Genomic DNA, 19,965 nt, shown 5'->3' on the forward strand with positions numbered 1-19,965 from the left:
ATCCACTATGTTGGAAGGGAAGGGTTGGTTATTTATTGTCATTGTATTATTATTATAATTTTCTTTTTTTCTTTGGTTATTTATATGTGTTGATTTATTATTATTAGACTTTTTTTCTTGTTTGTATTAAACTGTATGTGTAAAAGTACAAAAGTATTAGCATCAAAATATACTCTAGGTACCAAAAGTAAAAGATTCAGAATATCACAAATTATATTACTGGATTATAAATATTGATATATTAACGTATTCATCACTTTAATGTTGCAGCTGGTAACGGTGGAGCTAATCTTTATTACCGAATATACTGTTGGGTAGCTTAACCTATAATAATATGTCATACTTAATAATTTGGTATATGTAAATAAATGTAGTCGGGTAAAAAGTACAATATTTGGCTCCAAAATGTAGTGGAGTAAAACTATAAAGTAGCATAAAATGGAAATACTCAAGTAAAGTACCTCAAAATTGTACTTAAGTACAGCATTTGAGTAAATGCACTTAATTACATTCATCACTGCTCCTAAATGAATGAATACATATTACAATTTTTTTAGTTTTACATTTTTATTCAATTTTTTGACATTTATTTTTTGTCTCGTTTTAATTATGTTTTTAATAAATTATTGATGTGGTAATGTGATTTTGAGATTTAGTTCCACCTTTTTGATTTTTTTTCTCCACATGATTAGAAAGTGAGCAGAAAATCTATTTTGAAAATGTGCAAAAAAATGAGATATAAAATCGGTTTCACTGATTAAAATTCCCTGATATTCTTTGACTATTGCTGTCTAGATTAAACTCCTCATTGTATTTGTAGTCGTATTATCTGTATTATCTGCTCACAGATGCTAGACGATGTCAGATTAAAGAACTGAGTTGAGTTTTCAGCTTTCCATATTAGAAATACTGTCTTTATTTGCAGCCATATCAAACATAATGTCTTCATTTTTACATTTGTCAAAATCAACATATTTACACGTCATATGTTTGTACGTGGTGAAGTTAGTTTTTGTACAGATTACAGAGATTATGATCTACACCCGTCATATATATCATGTCATGCTCGTGGGATTAAACACATGAAAGTAGCCTGAAAAGACGAACAGACATATGAAACCATTATCCCGGTGGCCACGACATCTGTCTTCCTCCCAGGACGTGGAGGTGAAGGTGGTAAACTGACTGAGCACCGTGCTTTCCGTCGTTGATCACTGCAGGCGGCAGGGAAATACCCACAATTCAGTATGCAAGTCAATAAAGAGCCTGCATTTTCACACACTGTATATGAATATAAGACAATATCTGTAACAACTTACCCACTCTGTATCCTTCTTTTAAAGATTCCTGCTTCGCCACATTTTTGGCAACAACCAACAGATGTCCTAACAGCTGAAAGTTGAAAAAAGAAGAGAGCTGTTGATTTCCATTTCATGTGTGCACATTATTCTATAATAATTGGCTTTTCAAAGATTAAAATTTCGAGTGTGACTGGTCATAGAGGACAATTTGTGGCAAAGGACCCACATTGGACTTGATCCCTTGTGGTTGACATGCTGAATTTAACTTTAATTAAATGTGCTACATATAAAAATGGTCTTGCTATACTATCAGATATTAGATTTTGGACTGTGGTCACTGACTGCGTATGTAATATTACAATTTGTATGCCCTCCAATACAATCAATTCCTCTCAGAAAACATTAGCTGCAATTTGTTTCATTTTAAATTCCTACCTACTGATGATATTGGATGGTTTCAAGTTGTAGCAATGAGATGTTCCTGTTCCCTGCTTACTGTGAATATACGCCCTGAAGGCTGCATACGGCGACAGTAACAGCAAATATATTTTATGTGTACAACAAGTAGTCCTGGGCGTAAACCGTGAGCTTGCTGTGTGGAGGTCCTCCCAGTGTTTGTTTGAGGATTTTCAACTACAACAGTCCACAGAAATGCAAATTAGGTGATAAGAAAAAGTGCTGCAGGTACACATCGCTACATGGCCGATAGCACGTTTACATACCTGGCTGTCACACAAGTTTGTTTACGTCTTCTCTGGGGCTATATTCTTAATGGATTGGTGAAGGCCCCTTAGTTTAAATTAGGGCTATCAAAGTCAAGAAGATAGTAATGCGTTAACACAAATTAGCACTAACACTAACAATAACACTCCAAACCTACGCTAAATTTTGGCGAGGGAAAACTTTTCTAAGGACCTCTGACCTCAAGATATGTGAATGGAAATGGGCTCTATGGGTACCAACGAGTCTCCCCTTTACAGACATGCCCACAGCAGATTAATGGATAGATATGTGCAACAATGCAACACATGGGTGAACTGTTAGTGTATGTATGGGAATGTGCTTGTCATGTTGTTCACCTAATCTCACACCTCACAACCCCTGAACAGGATCAGTGAGTTAAAGGTCCCATATTATAAAAGTGAGATTTTCATGTTTTTTTTATTATAAAGCAGGCTTAAGTCCTATATAAATACTGTGAAAGTATTGAAACGCTCAATCCACAGGGATATACACACAGCCCATATTAAGAAACTCTGCATTTGAAACAAGCTGTCAGGATTTCTGCCCATTTGTGATGTCACAAATATACAATATTTAGACCCTTTACACAGATTTAAACATAAAAAATTCTAAATGTGTCCCAATTTATTTCCTGTTGCAGTGTATGTGAATGTCATCAGCTGACAGAAAGTACACATGGACCCAAGCTGTTGTCTAGCAACGCAATTTCGTCACAATTCCATCGAAATACACTAAAACGGAGCGTTTCAGACAGAGGGTAAATACAGGTATACTCAGGCCGACAGTATGAGGAAAATAAAAGGTTTTTTGAACATTACAGCATGTAAACATGTTCTAGTAGAAACACAAAATACAAGTATGAACCTGAAAATGAGCATGATATGGGACCTTTAAAGAAAATGGATTGGATGGACGGACTCACCTCAGCATCATCATCTTTGGCCTCACTTATTCTGGGAATAGGGAGCTTTGGAATAACCAGGAAGTGAACCGGGGCCTGTGGGCTGATATCCCTGAATGCCAAACACTGATAATAACACACAGAAGAAAAAAAACATAGATGTTAAGTGTTGAATGAATTGCATCATATGTTGTGTTCATCTCTCACCTTCCACGTGGAACAGTGGACCAAATGAGATACCATGTTATGAAGAGGGTTGGTTTGTTTACCTTCTCATCTTCATAAATGATATCTGCAGGGATGCTTTTGTCAATGACTTTGGAGAAGATGGTTGGAGCTGGGGAGCCATACTTCTTGCTGGCCTCCTCTGCCAGCTTCACCTCGTCTCTTCTGGTGCACATTGGTCTCTGTGGGGTCAGACAGACACATCATAAACAGCTCAAAACTGCTGCTTGCATACAATCAAAACGACTTATGAGGGTGCACAATAGACCAAACCTCTTGGTGGTGGGGCTCTGCAGGTTCCCCACAGCCACCACCAGAGCTGGTAGGACAGTTGTTGTCAAAATGCTCAGCTGAACTTAACAAAAAGAAACTGTATATGAGAAAGAGACTAGTTATCTTCAGCGCAGCTACCTGGGCTCCACAAACACGGTGTAAAGGGTTGAAGTGAGCCGTTCTGGTCCCGATTAACTGCCTCCGAAGAATATGTCGAAAGTACATAACTAGCTAACCAGCTAATAAAGTATTTCCGACGTAAATATGTCAGAGTTTATCCTGTTTTTGTCGACACAACGCTGCAAAAGTCCTGCAGCTGTTTTGACAGCTCTGTACTGTATGCTGATGGTGCCTTCATGTACTCCCCGTTCTGAATACGGCTGGTTTCTGTTTACAGTAGGATACCGGGAAACCATCCCGTTAGAGAAGTATAAAGTTGTTGTTTACAATACATCTGTTTATATAGTGGTTTGGGAGTATGTAGGGGTATTTGTGTATGCATAATTGTATTAATATTGTTGGGATCACACGTAAAAACGCGTCTCAGGTGCGAAAACGCAAGTATAACATAATTTATTGGCCATAAAAGTCAACTTTTCCCCCATCAATTGTTGGACATGACTTTATTGCTCATCGTCTCCAAATTTCACACCTGGTGGTGTGCGTTTACGTTATCAAAGTCTTATTATTTCCATGATAATGTTGTGTTTCTTTCAAACTTCCGACATTTTTGAGTGCATCCAAAGGGGGCATTTTGTAATGTGTGCGAGGGTCCCTTCAACAACGTCAACGTTCTCTGCTGCTAACTGTGATGCTTAAACTGAACTAAATTAGAATAATTCGTTTTACGTTTCTCAGTTCATGTATATGAGCTGAGCTATAGACAACTGAAATACTGTCGAATATGGGAATTAGATTTTATTATGACTTTTCGTGCAGTAGGGAGAGCTGTTTTGCGAGCTCTGATGATAACGGAAGAACAAGTTTTATTTTATTTATTTTTTTATATATTTATTTGCACATATATAAAACTGCACAAAATCCAGTCAATGAAAAAAACAAACAAGAAATGTGTCAGGAAAGGTCAAGAAGCCACAGGCTTATTTACCTCCCCCCAACCCCAGGAGAGAAAAAAAACAATAAAAAAAGGAAGAAAGAAAAAAAATGTAAAAATACAACAAAAGTTAAACAACAACAAGAAGAACACAAAATGTGCAGAAAAACCTAACCAAACGGTGGAAAACAATCCAATAAAAACAATGAAATACATACAAAAGAAACAGTACAGAAGAAAAGAAAATATATCTGAACATATCAAAAGATAATAAGACATCATGAATTAAATGTGATGATAATTTCCTCTTAAAATGCTCTAAGGATAACATGATCTTGATAACATGTATTTTGGTGTTCCATTTTACATCACGATATCTGAGGGAGTACTGGCCATGTTTTGTTTTTGTAAAAAGGCAGGTGAAGATGATTAACCTGTCTAGTATTATGAGAATGAATTTGAGAATTTGATTTAAAGAAGTTGCTAAACGATGATGGTAAAGAAGAAGAAGGCAACATATATATATATATATATATATATATATGTTCTTGCCATATATATAGATATAGATATAGATATATATATATATATAAACAGACATATCTGATGAATATTTATGTCATAAACTGAAAAGATGTTCAGTTTCCTGAACAGTGGAACGGAGGCCTCCTTAGAGTTTGACAAAGTTGCCAATCATACAAATCGTTTTTGCAACAAATAAAGTTTATGAAGATTGGAGGGGTATGTATTTGCCAAAACAATATTACCATAAATCAAATAGGGATAAATCATGGAATAATATAAGGTTAATAAACAATAAACATTTATGGAACTTCTTAGTTTGCTGAGTTGGAAGTTGGAATTCATACAAGATCTCAGGAGAACAGAGAATATGACACTATGTGTGTGTATACACACACATAGTGTCATATTACCATCATATGTATACATACATATGATATATTTTGTATTATTTTTTATTTCATCATTATTTTCTTTAGTAGTAAAACTAATGAGTAGTAAGAACACTGATGAACACTGAACAAAAAATAAATCTGTGCAATATTAATACACTGAATGTGAATACATTTATCTGTGCAATATATCCTTGACGCAAAATACACCTCAAGTGCAACTTTGTTTAAATTGTATTTATTACATCTATACCCTACCTATTTTACAAGTGCAATTACCTCTGTTTACATTACATCTATTTTTTATATTTTATACTTCTAGTGTAACACTTCTGTTTATATTAATTTATTACATCTACTTTACCTGTTTTATTTACTTTATAACTGTGTGTGTTTTACCTGTTATATATGTTTTACCTGCCTCGTTTAGTCTTGTAAAGTATTTGTTTTAAAGCACTGACCAGAAGTGGCAACTGTGAATCTCGTTGTATTTAATACGATGACAATAAAGCTTTTTATTCTATTCTATTCTATTCTATTCTATTCTATTCTATTCTATTCTATTCTATTCTATTCTATTCTATTCTAACACTCCAGACCAGTTGGTGGCGGTAATGCACCACAAAGTTGCCAAACGCCGTAAAACTCCCAACGAAGAAGAAGACAAGAAACATGGCGACCCTCAAACGGTTGCCCTTGCTGTTCCCTAGAAACCTTCCTCCGTTAAGACACCAGCGGCTTGGAGCTCACACTGATGCTGCGGTGAAGGAGCCCGCGTACCCCCCCATCGTGCCCTCTCTCACGGCTAAGAGTAAGTCCGCCCGGTGTCGACAGGTAGCGGAGCAGGTCCAGAAGATCTGCGGCTCCACCGTGGAGGAGAAACTCTCCCTCATCACTCACATCCAGCGGATGAAATTCGTGGTTTATCCTCAGACTTTCGCTCGGAACGCAGACAGGTGGTACCAGCACTTCACCAAGACCGCATACATCCCGGGTTTACCCGAGAAATACACCTTGAGTCCGGAGAAGACGACCGGAGAGGAGGAGAAGGAGGATGGAGCTCCAGCTACAGTACTTGATGATGATGCGTTCAGGGACATCCGCTCCTTGGTCACTCGTGTGATCCTACAGGAGCACTGGCACATCAAGAAACGCAAGACTTTCCTGTACAGAGAGCAGGAGCAGCTGGTTGGACCTTTTCTGAGGAACCTGGTGACTGGACTCACCTACAGTATGATCCAATACAACCCACTGCTGCAGCTCTCCAGTCTGGGTATGGAGCACTGGTTGTTTGGCACCTGTCAAACTGTGGAAGATTTAGCTTTCTTGTCTTCCACTTTGGCTCAAATAAACCATCATTTCCAGGCCTTTGTGCTTCTTAAAATATACATTTGTAATAATATTGTGAATTTGACAGGTTAGTTTCACATATGGACGAGTAAACAAGGTTTTTATCCTTGTTTTTACTGATCAAATAGAGCAGGTTATTGATATTTTTTTGACTCACCACCTCTATATCAATAATGTGACTTGATTGTTTTGTTTTTCAATATTATATTTATTGTTTTTTTGTTCATTTTGAAACAACAGAACAAACATTCACAAACATCCCCAATAATAACATTCTCGGTACAAAGAAACAAACCTAATATTAATATAAAATAAGCCAGTATAGATACAGGGAAAACATATTATATACAGAAAATAGATATATAAGTAAAAAGAAATACACAAGTTAGAAAAAAATATATATATATAATTTAAAACAATAAAATAAAATAAAATCTATTTATGTGACTTGATTGTTGATAGTTTGGAGAACACATTAACTCAAAATTTCACTTTGGTGTTGACGAGACAAGTCATTTAGTCTATCAATAGAAAGTTGCATAACAACTACTTGCTTATCAATTAATCATTAAGTAATTTATCAAGCAAAATGCCAAACATTTGTTGGTGTAATCATCTCAAAAAAGTCATTTTTCTTGGTCGCTCTGGATTTTGTCAGGCACTTTTCACATTTTATTTTTACTAGAAAAAATGATTTGTTCTAATCAAGAAATCATTAAACAATAATGAAAGTAATAATTAGGCTAGTTGCATCCCTATTTCATTTAATAAGACCTGTTTAATAAGTTCTGAAATAAATTTGTTTCACCTAACTAAAGACGTGTATTGTTTAACATGTTTTGCCGATATGATACCTGATACAATGTCTCACTTTTGAGGAATAAAAACAAGTTTTTTTTTCCATTGAACAAAAAAGCCAAACCTCTCAAATGTGTTTAAACACAAGCAGCTGAGAACTTTGCTCAAATGAAATAGTCTAAAAATGTAAAATGTATGATTTAAATAAAGAACTATCTGAGCAAATAATAAGTTAACAACAATATATATGTGACCAGACACTCAGTGCCAGCTTTAAGTACTTTTGATACTCCAAAAACTACCATATAATAGCAGTATTACAGTACATGATTATTCCACAGACACGACTGTTTGACCTCTGTAAATCATATTTTTTGTATTTCTTTATCAGATATTGATCCTCAGGTCAACTTTTATTGGAGGAGAGGTGACAGGATCATCCCAAGGGGGCACCGGAGACGCCAGCTAGAGCCAACCAGGTTCCAGATCGATGACAAACCGCACAGTCAGATCAGGATAACCCAACAACTGCAACAGGTAGACAATCATCCTCAGACCTGGGAATTTATGCATTAAAAATTACTGTTTTATACACAGTATTTAATTCCTCTGTTGGGTTTTCATACATGACAAAACTAAAGTATCTCAAAGCAAATCATTGCACAACATTGAAGGACACAAATCATTTAAACAAACAAACACTGAAAGATGTTATAAAATGTTACAAAACTTGAACTTCGCACACTTCTGTGACACATTAGAGACTGAAATTATCATTAATAGTTTCCATTTAATGTCAAGCATTCATGTGATTTTGTTCTCATCACTTTCTGTCGTTTTAATTCCTCTTAGTTCACCCCGCTGGAGGCCTCGTATGCAGCTGAAGTTCCCGAGGTCAAGTACGCTCCCAACCTGATGCCTATGTTCAGAAGGCAGTATGACAACAACATCTTTACAGGTAACAGATGAGAGCAGTCACATCCACTGGGTCTTAACTTCATCCAGATTACATGATTTTGCAGTAGCTACAAGAACATAAATTGAGCATGTTGTATGTTGAGGTATACAAGTTGAATCCTCATTATTCAGTTGCCTCTTGCTGCCACTAGGGGGCGCCAACATGCAGCTGTTCAGTCAGTCAAATGCAAAACGTCCAACCTGAATAACAGTCATTTCGTCCAACTCCTAGTCTATGAGATGGTTGTTTTTCTTGTTTTTTGAGATACACTGTTACTCAAAATAAACAATAGTTTGGTGTTTTGCTCTTAGCATTGCCACTGGTCTAATATAGTGTATCAATACAAACAACTGTAGCCTTTTTGTAGACTTTCAAAAGATCAATAACGCGTTCCTTAATATGCAGCAGCAGCAGAAAATCTTTTTTAGAGCTGCAGTTAATGATTATTTTCATTATCAATATATCTGCCAACGGTTTCCTCCATTAATCAGTTACTTTTTTTGTAAATGTAAATCCAGTTTTATTGTCACTCGTCGTACATAGCACAGCACACAGTCACATTTTAGCTACTGCATTTAACCCATCCTAGTATATATTAGGAGCAGTGGGCAGCTACTCTACAGCGCCCAGGGAGCAGTTTTTTTGGCATAAACATCCACTTGGACTCAAGGATGAACTGATTAGATTTTGGTGGTCAATGGTCAAGGTCACTGTGGACGAAATGGGCATCACGTTTTCTCATGTGTTGTTTTGTTTGACCAGCAGTGTAAAACCCAGAAATATTCAATTTACTACAATATAAGATAAGAAAAAGCAACAAATTCTAACATTTGAGAAGCTGAAACTGTCAAATATTTGCAGATTTTGCTTGAAAATGGACTTAACCTGCTTATTAATCCTCCTTCTATTGACTAATCGTTGCAGCTCTGACCTCTGACCCAAAGACAGTCCATCATTACATAGAACAGTTTTCATGATTTACTATCAATCAGAGAATATTGAAGAAACATGAGAAGCATGTTGTTGTTTTTTCATTAACCCCTCTCCTCTCTCAGCTGTGCTCGGTTAACTCTGTCCTCTCGGTCTCATCAACAGGCGCCAAGCTACCAGACCCGGCATGCTACGGTCACACTCAGTTCCACCTGGTGCCCGACCGGTACCACAGAGACCAGATGGCTCGGAGGCAGCAGTCTGATCAGGTGGAGGTCTTCCTCAGAGCCAATGGACTCACCAGCCTCTTCGCCTGGACGGGAGCTCAGGCCATGTACCAGGGTGAGTTAGCAGCACAGGGAAGAGACATCACACAGCTTATACAATATACGTTTGTAATTTACTTCAGGGAAGAAATAGCTTCATACTTCCCTCTCACCTCTGCAGGTTTCTGGAACCACGAGGACGTCACCAGGCCTTTCGTGTCCCAGGCTGTGATCACAGACGGCAAGTTCTTCTCCTTCTTCTGCTACCAGCTCAACACGGTGGCTCTCTCCGTGGAGACGGACGCCAACAACCCCAGGAAGAACCTCCTGTGGGGCACCGAGAGCATGCGGCTGTACGAGAGCGTGCAGGACGGAGAGGTGGTGGGTCTGAACGACGACGTCGTCAAGCTCCTGGTTCAGTTCCTCATGAACCAGCCCTAGAAGTTCTTCAGGAGGTTCTGTGACCTCCGAGGCGTTGAAAGGAAAATCAAGAGCCCAACATGGCAGACATGAGGACGTTTTGTCAGATTGTATAAAATATCAAAAAAGCAGGTTTATAAACTGAACGAAGTACGGAAGAATTACTGTACACACATCACCGAGTATTATTATTATTATTGTGCAGACAATATTTATGCAACAATTAAATCATGCTTTTCAACATGACTCGTGTGTGTTTCAGTGCTCGCTACTAAAATTTAAGGGGAGACGCTATAGAAGAACAGGGTAAAACATTTTTATCTAAAAGATATCACCATGAAACTTCACCAGTTGATTACTTACATTGAGATTATTATTTTTTGCATTACATGTTTTCTAAAAATGTTTATTTAAATATGCAAAAGATACATTATCTTATCAATATGTGCTAATTTGCATACATTTCCAGAATAGATATCTGATCATTAGATAAAGCCAGGTTTAAATTTTTGTTTAATTTTGTTGACAAAACATAACGTTAACAGCCAAAAAAACAAACATTTTCGCCATGTTTTTAGGAATAAAATGTTGTATAAATCAAGCTATGAATGATATATGAACAAACCCCTCTGTAAAAACCTTCAGAATATAGAGAGGAATGAAACTGGGAAGTTTGGTGTATGAAAGTGCTACTGAAGTGGAGATTTCTGGCTCAAGAGTCTGAAATAAACTCATTTTGAGAAAACAGCCTTTAAAGATATAGATTGTAAAAATGCATACAGTTTGCAAGACACTACAGATGAATAGGGTAAAAGATGATTTTAACTAACAGATATCACCATGAAACTTCCTCAGTTGATGACTTAAATTTAGATAATTCTATTAGATAAGTTTTCTGAAATGTTATGTTTGAATATGTAAATGAGGCATTATCTGATGCTAACTTTGGGTGAATTTATGAGAAATCTAAAGATGTAAATAGACAAAGTAGTAAAATAAACACCTAAATGTGTATTTTTTGTTGTTTTCTTTCCACTAGTCTGAAAGAAGACATGTTATGTGAGCAAATAGCCAAAAATCTCAAAATTGACCAGTGCATGAGAAACAATATTTTTGCCTGTAGAGTCTCCTTTAACACATACACCCACTTTCCTTTAATAAGAGTAATACATTGATTTAGCATTGCACTCCTGTAACATTGGACTTAAGAAAAAGGATCTAAATCAATGCAGGAGAACCAGATATATCCTCTTTTATTCCACACATTCTTCCTCTGGAGCCACTTAAGGAATCATACAACTTATTTTCACATGTGCAGCAGTTCTTCACAAGACCTGTAAACAGACTCTGATGTGTGAAATCGTTGGAGTTCTCCTTTATCCTTCATATAAACTAAAACAATGGCTGCGATATAGTTATTCCAGACAGTGACAGTGACTCGTGTAGTTTTAATTTGTTTGTTTACACACAGTGGCACATCTGTTAGGTGTTAAGTGCAGACTAACAACTAAAGACACACGGTTGAAGTTATGATTGTGATGACCTTTCTGACCTTCTTCTGATACATTAACATGAAAAAGACACAAGCATCTGCATATATGATGAAATATCTTACGTTATTAAGGTAATATACAGCATGTTAGACACACATTACTGCACGGACAAACTCTGAAAAGTGACAAAAAAGCGTTAATTAAGTGCTTTTTTTAAGATTGTAAGGCACTGCTCACAAACCACAATGCATCAATAACAGGAATAAAAAGGAGATGTGGTTTAAGATGTTGGCCTAAAAGAAGAAAAGCCACTTCCTTTCTGAGAGAGGTGTCGAAGGCATAGTGATGCGTGTCACTTTTTCCACAGGAAGTGGATGCAAACAGGTTTCAACAGTAAAAAAACGAAGATAAATGCTTTGCTCTTCTAGCTGCCATGACAGCACTGTCGATTAGAAATAAAAAAAAACACATCTCCCAGTGAAATAGAAGGAAAATTTAAACCTAAAAGAGGTGACGTGTGCAAATTACAGGAATAATTATTGAATGTATTGCACTTAGTTTGGTGAACATACTTGTAGAATAGTTGCTGAGATATTGCTCTATAATTCACATTGGGAAAATAAGCAGAATATGTTTTAAAGAAGCTTGGATCTGTTGGATTTGACATCTTTAAACTTTCCGCTGTCTCACTGAGGAACTTTCCTCTGGTCCGTTATTTTCTCCCTGAGGCCTGATGAGAGAATAAAACATGTACATCATAACACATACAAATATACATATCTTTAGAGAGATTTGCACCATTCCCATAATACTCACAGTGTGTTCATTTCGCCAGTCGTCCCATTTTCTGAGAATAAGGCAGATCATTTCAAGTTAAAATACAACATGCAGTACACACATAAACTTAAACAGGAGTATCTGTATGCTGTCTGAGTACCTGCTTGGTTATTTTTCTTGGACTGACTTCTCTCGTAGAGCAGAATAGCAGCGACCAGGATGACCACCTCGATCACGATGGCTATGAAGGGCTTCAGAGGCTCATGGAAGTAGATCACCTTCAGCAGTAACAGTACAACAATGTAAAAAATACTCCATCACAAGTAAAAGTCAAAACTTTAAAAGGAGTATAGTCAGCAAAATGTACTTAAAGTATACAAAGGAAAAAATGTCCCATGTACATTATTAGATTGTTAATACTGATGCATCATAAACTTAAATGTACGAGCTTTAGAGAGGTTTGCAGAGGGTCTACAGGTATGGAGTGAAAATGATAACACTATAAAAATGTCTTCATCTGTGTCTGTTGTTAAAAAGAGCTCAAGGCAGCAGTTGATATGAAAATATCTTAAAGCTAAACGTCGGGGGACTTCTAACCGGTCAATCCATTTAAATTGTACTGTTAGTTCCACTTGCCATAAGTATTCATTGATTGTATCTTACCTATTTAAACACTGTTTAGACTGATGGAATAAATGTGCTGTCATAAGTCATAATTTAGAATAAAGGCATTACTTTACAAGAAAAAAAGTTTTAATAGTACGAGAAAAAAAAGTCGTTATATAACGAGAATAAAGTCATAACTTTACGAGAAAAAAAGTTGAAATATTACGAGAATAAAGTCATAATTTTACGCGAAAAAAAGAAAATAACACGTAAAATTACTACTTTATAATATTATGACTTTATTCTTGTAATATTATGACTTTATTCCCGAAATCTCAGATTTATTTTTTTTCCTCAATGTGGCCCTAATACTCCATCGTACGGTTGTACCATAGACCTACAACAATGATAAATAAAAATGAAAATATACAAAAAAAATTATTAATTTCCACTCATTTTTTTTTTAAATCCACAAGGAGCCACTCGAGAGGAGCCGCAGGTTGCAGACCCCTGAGTTAGGGTAAGGTTAGTTAGTTTTAAGTTAGTCTTAGGTGTATTGTAGGTTGTGAATGTTACTGTATAATACATGCACTTTTTAAAATCCAGACGTGTTAGTGGTAGTTAACATATACTATAAGAGCGTCCCATTTCACAAATCTCCATTTTGTATTTGAACTGTGTTTAACTGAACTGAATCATTGCACAAGTAACATTTTATAATTGTAGCTGGTTGAGGTGAACTTAGTTTGAACTACTTTATAAACAGTTATGTAGTTTAGTCTGTTGGTTCTCAACCTAGGGGTCGGGCCCTTCCAAAAGGTCACAAGATAAATCTGAGCGGCCGTGAGATGATTAATGACGTAGGAAAGAAGAAAAAAACAAAGTTTGCTACATACATTTTTATTCATTTTTGGGACTTTTCTCTAATTGTTTTTTTTTGTGTGTGAAATATTAGAGTTTTATTCCTTTGGTTTATTAAAATGAAACCACCTGAGAAGTTTTTGGTGGAAGAGCTCATCGACAACTAAAGTAGATACTGTGTTTTTGTTAAAGGGTCACAAGCCAAAACAGTTGAGAACCACTGGTTTCGTCTTTGACAACATTTTGTATTTTATAAGCTTATTGTACATTAAAATTGTACTTAAGCACAGTATTTGAGTAAATGACCTTTTCATATCTGACCTTCAACTGCACGTGGCTCATCGTGGTGCCGATGGCGTACACCGCGCCGCAGTAATACAATCCTCCGTCAGCCTCCGTCAGGTTGTGCACCACCAGTTTGGTCTTCCACTCTTCGGTTTTGATTTCATAGCGAAGAGGCTCTAAAGCAACAAAGATCTGCTCCTGGAAACAAAATATCAAATATCGAATGGGTCAGAGGCCATAACTGTGTTTATACATCTTTCATCAGATTCACAATCTTTCACAGTAAAAAAAACCAAATACATCATATGTGGTTTTTTTTTAAGTGAATATACTTGATTGTTAAGATTTAAATATTAATGCATCAATACAAGTTACATTTAAACATCATTTGTTTTAAAGGTGTCATATTGTGCTCATTTTCAGGTTCATACTTGTATTTTGTGTTTCTAATAGAACATGTTTACATGCTGTAATGTTCAAAAAACACTTTATTTTCCTCATACTGTCCACCTGAATATACCTGTGTTTACCCTCGGTCTGAAACGCTCCGTTTTAGTGCATTTCAACGGAATTGCAAAGGAATTGCGTTGCTAGGCAACAGTTTGGGTCCATGTTTACTTCCTGTCAGCTGATGTTGTTTACATACACTGCAACAGGAAATAAACTGGGACACATTTAGGATGTTTACATTTAAAACCGTGTAATGGTCTAAATATTGTATATTTGTGACATCACAAATGGACAGAAATCCTAACGGCTTGTTTCAAAAGCGCAATTTCTGAATTCTGTGTGTATTTCTCCGTATATTGAGCGTTTCGATAGTTTAACAGTATTTATATAGCACTTAAACCTGCTTTATAATGTAAAAGACCTGAAAATCTCACTTTTTACAATATGGGACCTTTAACCAAACGTGCAGACCAGATTATTCCATCTATCTATTCCAAAACAAAACTTTGATTTAAATGTCACCAGTGACACAAATCTCACCACACAACATACGGCTCTGAGCAGCTCACCCACCTTGTCTGTGCCGTTTGCTTGGTACCAGTTCCAGGTGCTGGGCTTCGGTTTGGTTTCCCCCATTTTACATGTCATCACCACATAGTCCCCCACATAGCTGACTATCGGCTTATCTCGCTCCTCAGTGATCTGTGGAGCTGGTGGACAACAAGGAAAAAGAGCATTTATCCCCTTTAAACATAGTGTAAATATTGACATTCATTATGAAAAAGCAGCAGGGACTTAACAAGCTGATAACAATACAAATGCTGGCTGGGAAATGTAAAATGTGATATATACATATATATATATACAACTCAAGAAAGGATGTGATCTTTACCTGCCAAAACAAACTCTATTTTTGCTTCACTTCCAAACACGCAGGAGTAACTTCCGAGGTTTTCTTCACTGTCGATGCTGAACCTGTAAAAGCAAAAAAATAAATACAAAAATATATTATGTCAAATTTTGGATTTAGGAAAAGTCTGTATATAATTTGTGCTCTTTTCATGAAAACATGATTATTCTGCAATAAAATGTGTTAATATGATTTATAATTGAATAAAGACAATAGTGGTAGAAACTCAGTGTGCTTTACTTTCATGTCATTTAAATAAAGTTTTTATTTTGATTTAAATAAAGTAATTCTAAACTAAATCCAACTACGAGAAAGAAAGTATTATTTTTTACTTTAAACAGTTATTATATATGGACATCCGACTCATTTTTCAAGCTGCCGAACATTTAAAAATATGCATTTAATTTGTATAAAATCTAATAATAGATGCATATTATTAACTATTTTTGTAAATCATGATGCACACATGCATGAATTTGAATTATCAGTCAACAGAGCACACAGTGGATAGGGGCATCAAGACAGACAAATTAGGATAAAAAATGAATTTTCTGGAGCTAATGGATGGATTAATGAACGCAGAAAGTACTTACACTCTTTTAAATTTATACTGGTCGTTCTCCAACTGCACAGTGACACGGCTGTTCTCAACTTCATCCACATCCTTTCTCCAGAACCCAGTTATGTTTGGTAGCTTGTTCTGATTACCTGTCCAGGTACACTCCAGTGTCAGGTTGACAGGGTTTAACAATTCGACTTTCTCTGTGTGACTTTCACCTGCATCCACAGACACAATGGAAAGTCAGAATGAACAGTCACTCATCAACATCGGACAAAACACCCGTCTCTGCCATAATACTACGATTTAAAAACAGTTACCTTTAAGAGTAAAGCTCTTCACTTCTGTTGGCAGGGGACTGATGGGAACAAGTGGTGGGGGCGTTGGACCAGTTGTCTCTGACAGGAAAAAAAAATATTATATAAACACTCACAAACCTAAAAATGAACACTAGCTGACAGTATTTATAGTAGAAGAGGCAATATTTTTCGGGGAAAAAAGTTTTAACTTGGGTGTTGTTAAATTGTTGGTGGGGAACAACTACTGTAAGTGGTTGTTAGGATATTATTGTTCATTGCTAAGGTGTTGCTATGTGGTTGCTAGGGTTTTTAGAGTAAGGGTTGTTGTCAGGGTTTTGACAACAACCCTTACAAGGGTGTTTCTATGGGGTTGTTAGTTTGCACAATAGGCGATTGCGGTTGCACTAGGTGATTGCGGTTGCACTAGGTGATTGTTAGGTTGCTAGGTTGCACTAGGTGGTTGCTAGGTTGCAATAGGCGATTGCGGTTGCACTAGGTGGTTGTTAGGTTGCAATAGGCTATTGCTAGGTTGCACTAGTTGATTGGTAGGTTGCACTAGGTGATTGTTTGGATGAACTGGGTGATTGTTAGGTTGCACTAGGTGGTTGTTAGGTTGCACTAGGTGGTTTTTAGGTTGCAATAGGTGATTGTTAGGTTGCACAAGGTGGTTGTTAGGTTGCAATAGGTGATTGTTAGGTTGCAATAGGTGATTGTAAGGTTGCACTAGGTTGTTGTTAGGTTGCACTAGGTGGTTGCTCGGTCGCACTAGGTGGTTGCTAGGTTACTAGGTTGCACGAGGGGGTTGTTAGGCTGCACTAGGTGGTTGTTTGGTTGCACTAGGTGGTTCTTAGGTTACAATAGGTGATTGTTAGGTTGCACAAGGGGGTTGTTAGGCTTCACTAGGTGGTTGCTAAGTTGCACTAGGTGGTTGCTAGGTTTCACTAGGTGGTTGTTAGGTTGCACTAGGTGGTTGCTAGGCTACTAGGTTGCACAAGGGGGTTGTTAGGCTGCACTAGGTGGTTGCAATGATGTTTCTTCGATCTTGAAATGTATTAATAATCTTCACATAACACTTTTCATACAAAGAGATGCAGCTCAAAGTTATTGTTGAGTCATAATCATGAAGGTAAAATATACACACGCTAAAACAAACAAATAAATAAATAATATACATAATATCTCAAAGGTAGGATCAAATATAGAAAAAGGATCAAATAAGATCTAATAAAGTCCTAATCCTCTTCCAATTTGCAGTGGTATTGTAATAAAAAAAGCTGCTATTTTTTTATTTACAGTATCACAGTCATACTACCCTTCAGATATTATAATAAAGGTAACAGAGTATAGCCAGAGGCAATGGTAAATTTATGGTGAGTATAAAACATCATGCATTAATTAATTTGTCACAGCTATATAGTCTTCTAAATCAGTTTTTTAATCCTTAAATAAGTAATTGCTTTTGGTTTTAATATAGAGTTTCAGATTCCCGTGATGATATAAATGCTGTCTCAGAGTATTTTCCATCCTGAGATGATAAAAAAATAAACATTGACTATCTGCAACTTACAAACCAAAAATGTGGTAGAAACAGTAGTACATGATGGTGTGGAAATCCTGGCATTTTCTTCTTCTTGTCCTCACAAGGTTACAGATAATTTAGAGGGGAAACGAGAAGGCAGAACAATGTTTTAACAGTCAAAAATTAAACCCAAACAGTCATTTACTTGTATTGATGTGTCTGCAGGAGACAAGAAGCAGGAGGATCTGAAAAAAGAGCTGCTTCCAGGAGGCTGACATGATTATTATCCCTCTGTCCTCTGCAGGCAGGTTTCTCATTCCTTCTCTCTGCCTGCTGCATCGTCTAAAAACCACCACCCTCCTCCTCCTCCTCCTCCTCCTCCTCCTCCTCCTCCTCCTCACTCAGCTGCACAAGTGACGCAGCCATGATGTCACCCTGCAGCCTTCGGGTGGCCGACTCCATCCATTATTCAATCGGACAGGGTTCATATCTCGATGTTGCAGTGTACTATCCTGCACGGTTCTGCATGGACAGAACATGATGAACCAAATGTTGCTCTCTGTGTGATAAAAACCCGTTTCTGCTATTATTGTTGCTACTGTGGAGCTTTCTGCAAGGTGACCTATGGTGTTACGTGAGAGGACGTGACCTGCCGACCCTCATGAAAACAGCCAGGGGTGGAAACTAACTACTGCTACTGTAGTCGAGTTGCTTTTTCATACAAATTTGCTGTTTTTGTGCATACTCTAAAAACAGAAAATCTGTTTTAAGTAGATTTGATATCCGTTTATGGTGAGTAGATTTCAAAAGAGCTAATTTTTTTGAGCACATTTCAACAAAAATAATCTCACATCTACTTGAGCAACTCAGTACTCAGAGTGCTTCTGCTCCGTTTCAGCCCCGTTTCCACCCCTAGAAACATCCCCCATGAGCAATATTTATAATAACACTGAGTTAAACACCTTCATGTATTGCGTCATGCATGCACAGGCTAAAAAAGTGTATTCATGTGCACATGAGCACACACAGTTCTCACTACATCTCTTGGATTAAGGTTATTTGTTATCAGTTTTATAGGTGTGCCCATTCTCTTTTCATTTCATTACTAATTTCCGTTCTGTCTTTACATTTTATTTGTCAATTTCCTTTTCATCTTTTCCCTCCAGTTTCTTAATAAATGTGTTCCTCTTACAAGTAGTCTTGACCTGAGGTGAATAAATACAGCGTGAAAAGCAGTCTTGCTGTCCGCTCGTGCTGTATTCTGCAGGGTTTGGCAGTTTCTGTCACTGTGTGGGACATCCTGGCACAGACACAACTCATGCTTTCTTATGTAAGGAGATTAATTCTGCCACATTGTCACATGCAGAAATGAACACATGCACAGTCGGATGGACTGTGGAGCGGCACATTATGTCCGACCCACGGGGGAATGGACCTCAAAGCTCAGAGATAAGGTCAATCAAGTGTGCAGTGGACATTTCCAAAAGTAGCAACATGAACTTGTGGGGGATAATAATAAAAGCCAACAGTGCAGGAAACTCACTGAGCGGAACTCTTTTGGAAAGTCACACGGTTCGCTGAGGAGCAGATGGAGGCTAAACAAGGAGGATCTGATGACATTGGGTGCAGCAGGCAGGTCCAGAGAGCTGGTGGAGGAGAAGTGAGTCCTAATAGAGAGGCCTTCTGCTGCCATCCTGAGGGGGAGGACAGCTACAAGATAGAAAGACAGAAGAATAATAGCTTTGTGGAAAGTGGCTGGAGGTTTTTCACTTTCTCTCCTTTGGTTAATTATATTACAAAATGAGCCTCATGCAGCAACATTCTCTTAAATATCTCTTATATTTTTTCTTAATTTTCTGTTAAGAGAAAAAAATGAGAGAAGTCAAATTCAGATGCACTAAACGTTCTTAACCATGCAGATCTGCTCTTACCCAGGTGTGCTGAATGATAAATCCCACTTGATCCTAATTGGAGGCGTGTGCTGATTGTTTATTATTAGCATCAATTAACGCCCCCTAAATACTATATAAGATAGATAGATTTACTTATTACTCTAAGACACATAATAATTA

At 37.0% G+C, this 19,965-nt stretch overlaps 3 protein-coding genes across 5 annotated transcripts; 1 reads left to right on the plus strand and 2 right to left on the minus strand.

The window, feature by feature from the left end:
• Positions 1 to 892: 892 nt before the first annotated feature.
• hint2 (histidine triad nucleotide binding protein 2) lies at positions 893 to 6,551 on the minus strand. 3 transcript variants are annotated; one of them, XM_074639114.1, is made up of 5 exons: positions 6,413 to 6,551; positions 3,216 to 3,353; positions 2,968 to 3,072; positions 1,320 to 1,392; positions 893 to 1,214 (listed from the first exon to the last, which is right to left on the minus strand). In XM_074639114.1, the coding sequence occupies exons 2-5, from the start codon at positions 3,345 to 3,347 to the stop codon at positions 1,123 to 1,125; spliced, it is 402 nt and encodes a 133-aa protein (XP_074495215.1). In that variant the 5' UTR covers positions 3,348 to 3,353; positions 6,413 to 6,551; the 3' UTR covers positions 893 to 1,122. The 3 variants fall into 3 exon arrangements, with proteins under 3 accessions (XP_074495215.1, XP_074495213.1, XP_074495214.1); XM_074639112.1 differs by lacking the exon at positions 6,413 to 6,551 and adding an exon at positions 3,445 to 3,802; XM_074639113.1 differs by lacking the exon at positions 6,413 to 6,551 and adding an exon at positions 3,583 to 3,794.
• Positions 6,038 to 10,380, plus strand: mrps30 (mitochondrial ribosomal protein S30). Its single transcript, XM_074639110.1, has 5 exons — positions 6,038 to 6,685; positions 7,952 to 8,097; positions 8,413 to 8,518; positions 9,614 to 9,790; positions 9,896 to 10,380. Exons 1-5 carry the CDS (start codon positions 6,085 to 6,087, stop codon positions 10,153 to 10,155), a joined length of 1,290 nt encoding a protein of 429 aa, XP_074495211.1. The 5' UTR covers positions 6,038 to 6,084; the 3' UTR covers positions 10,156 to 10,380.
• A 983-nt stretch (positions 10,381 to 11,363) lies between these two features.
• Positions 11,364 to 18,258, minus strand: emb (embigin). The gene is made up of 9 exons (XM_074639111.1): positions 18,099 to 18,258; positions 16,396 to 16,473; positions 16,110 to 16,293; positions 15,499 to 15,581; positions 15,180 to 15,316; positions 14,193 to 14,354; positions 12,565 to 12,682; positions 12,444 to 12,474; positions 11,364 to 12,357 (listed from the first exon to the last, which is right to left on the minus strand). Exons 1-9 carry the CDS (start codon positions 18,208 to 18,210, stop codon positions 12,297 to 12,299), a joined length of 966 nt encoding a protein of 321 aa, XP_074495212.1. The 5' UTR covers positions 18,211 to 18,258; the 3' UTR covers positions 11,364 to 12,296.
• Positions 18,259 to 19,965: the final 1,707 nt, after the last annotated feature.

The sequence above is a fragment of the Sebastes fasciatus genome, chromosome 6 (assembly GCF_043250625.1).
Source record: "Sebastes fasciatus isolate fSebFas1 chromosome 6, fSebFas1.pri, whole genome shotgun sequence".
Lineage (NCBI taxonomy): Eukaryota > Metazoa > Chordata > Actinopteri > Perciformes > Sebastidae > Sebastes > Sebastes fasciatus.